The 5,282-nt window shown below is 31.2% G+C and overlaps 1 protein-coding gene across 2 annotated transcripts in view; it reads left to right on the top strand.

Annotated features, from left to right (window-relative positions):
• LOC111613107 (polycomb protein SCMH1-like) overlaps window positions 1-5,282 on the top strand; it is a 59,102-nt gene that overhangs the window by 49,209 nt on the left and 4,611 nt on the right. For both annotated transcript variants that reach the window (XM_023354428.1, XM_023354427.1), the window contains exon 8: window positions 3,973-4,173. In XM_023354428.1, coding sequence (XP_023210196.1) covers window positions 3,973-4,173 — 201 coding nt within the window. The remainder of the gene's footprint in view (window positions 1-3,972; window positions 4,174-5,282) is intronic.

Here is a 5,282-nt window from a genome sequence, read left to right as displayed (position 1 = left end):
ATTAATTAAAATTATTTATAATTATTAATATTAATAAGAGATGGCGCCTAACGCTTACCTCTAGTACCAAATTGATTACGTAATTTATCTAATAAGTAGCATAAAACTAGCCCGATAGATTTTCGGCAGTCTGTTGGTTGTAGCTATAATTATATATCGGGTTGGAGATGTTTGTATATATATTACGCCTTGCCGGGGCTTGCGATGGCCGGTTGAGAGCCGTATGGGAAGTAGGACGTGGGCACTGAATGTGTCCCCAGCCGGCGTTGTAATAACCGTCGATGGTTAAGTAGTTAGATTATATACGCTGGAAGAGGAGATCGGATCGGAGGTCCGGGTAGCGTAACTGGCAACGCATCTGCACGGTAAGCAGGAGTTGTGGGTTCGAGTCCCGCTCCGGGCCGATTTTTTCTCCCAGCGGTTCCAAATTATTTAAATTAATTAAAATTATTTATAATTATTAATATTAATAAGAGATGGCGCCTAACGCTTACCTCTAGTACCAAATTGATTACGTAATTTATTTAATAAGTAGCATAAAACTAGCCCGATAGATTTTCGGCAGTCTGTTGGTTGTAGCTATAATTATATATCGGGTTGGAGATGTTTGTATATATCGTTTAAATACTGGCCTCCCTTCAATGGTCGAGCTAGTGTTGCCAGCTAAAACACGCAGAAATTTTACAAAAATAATATTAAAGTAGCCAAGACATAGCCAAATATTGTAGTGCCACATCACTAGCGGACATTTGAAATTTGCCGACTAGAGCTGTCGGTTAACCGATGTGACGGTTAATCGGGGGTCGGATAATCGATGCTCTACTGTATACTCATTCTCACTTTTCATTATTAGTGAAGACACACATGTGAAATTTAGATTTTTTAAACACATTTTCAAGTTATCTGGATTAAATTTTCTTTTACTTTGTATTCGTCATTATTTAATATAATTTTTAGTTTTTACGTTGTAAATAAGGATATATTAAAAATATTTGCATTATAATTAAACATTGCTTCAGAGCAACATCATGTAACAAAAGAATGGTTGTGACCGGTTATACAAAATACAAAATAGAGGTTTTCAGGTTACTGTTAGAGTACCTACTGGTGATGTTTCTGAAGACAGTGAATTGGACAATGAGGACTTTATTTTTGCAAAAATTAGTCAGCCTGTCAGCCTGCTCTTTGACAGGTTCTAGTGAATTCTGATTTAGAGAGAGAAATTTGAAATGGTAAATTTTAAAAAATGTGAAGTGGCTAATTTTATTACATGTAGTTATTATAACTGAGTAACAAATGCTACAAATCAATCAATTGTGTATTTTTAGAGTGATGTGGAAGATACTGATTAGAGGTTTAATGGGCCATCTAGATCCAGTGCTTCTGCTCCCAAGGATAAAAGGAAAACAAAAACCTTCACTTGAAATGCTAGAAAAAGTAAAATTGTCTATAGTCAACCACACTGGAAGGGAATTTTGCCTCAAGTGAAATCAGTAAAAAGTCCATTTGAATATTTCCAGTTAATGTTCAATGGTGATCTTTTGAACACAATAGTTTAACAAACTATATTGTATTTAGTTCAAACTAATCCTAAAAAACCTGTAGCTGTCTGCAAAGAGCAATTTATCAGAATTGCAATGTATATGTCCATTTTTAAATTACCCCAAACAAAAATGTTTTGGGCTTCAAGTTCATGCATCTTGCAGGTGGCTGATGTTATGGGACTAAACAGATGGTAGGCAATTAAGAGCAATTTACACCTTAGTGATAATACTAAACAATCAATGAGTAAGTCACCTGATTTTGACAATCTGTAAAAACTTAAACCCATTATAACAAAGTTATGCTCGAAATTTGCAGAGTTGCCAAAAGATGAAAAAATGTCTGTCGATAATCAGATAGTACCTTTCATGGGAAGAAGTAATCTGAAGCAATATAATTCCAAAAAAAAAAAAAGGTGTTACAAACTTTTTGTTGTCTCAGATGTGTGCAGTCTAGTTTACAATTTCAAAGTATATGAGGTGTAGAAGTCTGCAGAAATATTGTGATCAGATTAGTCCAGGTAATTCCAAGAAATCTAAATCACAAGCTGTATTTTGATAACTGGTTTAATGGAATTGACTTGCTGTTACATATGGCAGAAATTGGCATTTACTATTCAGATACTGTAAGACCTAACAGACTTACAGGCTGTAAAATGCTTTCTGATAAAGAGATGAAAAAAGAGGGAAGGGGAACACTTTAGGAAAAAATAGCCAAAGTGAATAATCAAAATTGTATGCAGTAAAGTTGCATGATAAGAGAGCTGTTGCCCTTCTAAGTACATTCTCAGGGGCTTATTCTACTGTACTGTTACTTGCTAGATCTAACAAAGAATATATTGAAGTTGAATGTCCCTCTGTCATACTGCTGTATAATAAATTCATGGGTGACTTGTTGGATGAATTATTGGTACTATTGAATTATCATTTGATCAAAAAAGCGCCATAGATTGCTTTTTCATTTTATTGATATTGCTGTTGTTCAGACTTTGTTACTCTACAGACACAATTGTGATTCTTTGGAGATATAAAAAAAAGATTAGTCAAGCCTTGGGTATTCAAAGCCAACAGCTTTGAATACCCAAGGCTCGACTGTGCTTATGCAAAAAGAAAAAAGCAGAAGTATTGCAAAAATGTAAATATTCCAGTAATTCTAATGCCATTTTCACTGATGATGAGTACAAAGCAAAAAAAAAAAAAGGTGGTCATGCAACTCTCCTTATTTCCAGTACAGGTATCTGAAGAGACTAAGTAAGCTTTTGGCCAAATTTTAACAGTAAAAAAGGTAGATGTAAAAATCCAGGCTGCAAAGGTACTCCAAAAATGTTGTGTGGAAAATGCAAATGTTATTTGTGTTTTACTCTTTCAAATAACTGCTTTTACAAGTTCCATAACAACTAGTAAGACTACTAAAATTTATAAATTAAATATGTAAAAAACATTGTAAAGTTACACATAATACTCAAAAATATGCAATAATGTTTTGGAAATGTGTTCATGTTTATTCTTATAGTCAAATACATTATTGCATAAATTTGCTTCCAGGCAACATTTAAAGGAGAACTCTAGAGGGAATTTTAAAGTTTCGTTAAAATTTAGTGAATTTAGCATTCATATGTGTACAAAAGCAAGTTTAGAATTTTTTCAATAGCCTGAAAAAATTCATGCAATAAAGGGTTAATTGATTTCTTCAAAGTGAAATTTTGATCCAAGAAAAAGCAGAATATTGTTTGTCAAGAAAGGTTTCTAATCTCAAGGTAAAGGTATGTCTTTGACATAACATAAAATACATCAAGGGACAGTGGATGCTGAGTACAACAAAGAATATCCTGTGCTCAATTTCTTCATTACAATTTCTGCTAAAGTGGCAGAGAATGGTGCCCCTTTGGGACACCTTTGCTTCTGAAAGGTAGAATTGGTTATTTAAGTGAAAATAATTATTGAAAGTAACTAACTGGAGGGCCTCTGCTTTATTGCAAGAACCTGATGTACAGTACATTCAAACTTTTCTCAAATAAGACTGTATTTGCTAGCATGACAGCATTAAGTATTTGTGTTGCTAACCCACAAAGCTTCTTAAGCATAAAGTTTTACTATGAGAATTTGTGAATCAGTTCCAATAATATCCAAATTTTTTCTAAAACATACTGAAAATATATATCAGTTTTGCCCATTGGTAGACATCCTCTAATTATTGTAAAATAACAATTAAAAATTGTTATTTTATTAACAATATGAAGACTTTGCAATATTTTCTACTGAAGATGAACTAAAATATGTTTCAAAATTCAATACAAAGTCTTTGCCATGTATAATTAATTTTTATTTTTTAATTTAAATATATATCTATTTGATGGTTAATTAAAATAAATGTTCAATTTTTAATATAAATTTTTTATGTAAAAAAATAATTAAATTTGTTATTTTATAGTTTGTGTGTTTGTAAATCATGGTTGCACATGTGGTCCTTATTTGAATTCTCGTAAAGTATCCCAGTTACCGATTCAGTTTGGACCTGGATCCATGAACCGTGTATTAAGAGAGGCAGTACAAGCATGCATCGACTGTGCGAATAGTGAGAAAAGTGTTTTTAATCTGTTAAAACAAGGTGATGGAAAAGTTATTATTACAGGTATGTAATAAATATTACATTTTATTTATAAAACATAATTTGTTTGTTTTTATAATTATAGTTATTAAATATCATTACATTTTTTTGTCTTATGTGATGTTATATTTGATACAGCACATTTTTCATGTTAATTTTTTGGGGGAGGAAATATTCACAGTATAATACACATTTGGTTTATAGGGTGCATCTGAATTTTCAGATAAATTTTAGGTGCTTCTTATAAGGAAAAAAATACAGTATTTTAACTGTATGTTTTGAATTTGGTTTGTATATAGTTTAAACTATTTTCAATAAGCAAAAGTTTCATTAACTAAACATAATATATATATATACCTTAATATCTCTTTATTTTTTATTTTTATTTTTGACTCTTTCTGCTCTGTGGGCACAGAAGGTTTTTTCCTATGATCATTATGAATTCAGTATATTTTACAGTAAGGACAGACAGGGCCTGACTATCCAGGATAGATATATCACTCACAAAAAATTCATGGGGTTGCTCACCAGGATTCAGTTCCTGTTTTTCAAAGCAGTAGACTGACATATTAGCTCTAATTATTCAACCATCAATTATATAAATATCAAAGATGTTATAGTTTATATTTGGTTAATGATCTCATTCTGTGTTTTGAATAATATAAGTTTTTTTTATAAATAAATTTACAATTTAATTTTATTCATACTATTATTGAATAAGATGATATATCATATTGGGTTGTTCAGAAATTGTCATTTTTCTGTGGGAAAAAACACAATATTTTTATAATAAATAAATATTTTATTGAATTTTATATTGACCATTTTGATCAAATACCTGTTGTCATCGTTTCTGGTAGTAGCATGATTTCACATTCATAAAAGTTTTGATCGTTGCTTACAAAAAACTGATCCAAGTGATTTTTGACATTGTCATTTCAAGTAAATGTCTTACAGTTAAAAAAAATTTATATAGACTGGAACAAGTAATAATCCAAATGTGCTCGATCTGGCAAATATGGTTGGTGTGATAGCAGGTTCCATCTATCAATAAGTTATAACAGTTTCTGACGAGTTATCAAACTTGTGTGAAATTTGACATTATTGTGGTAAAACACTACACCTGTTTTGTC

This window comes from Centruroides sculpturatus, unplaced genomic scaffold, assembly GCF_000671375.1.
Source record: "Centruroides sculpturatus isolate CEXI.00-Female unplaced genomic scaffold, Cexi_2.0 scaffold1856, whole genome shotgun sequence".
Classification (NCBI taxonomy): Eukaryota; Metazoa; Arthropoda; class Arachnida; order Scorpiones; family Buthidae; genus Centruroides; species Centruroides sculpturatus.
This window is presented reverse-complemented; position numbering and strand designations above follow the sequence as displayed.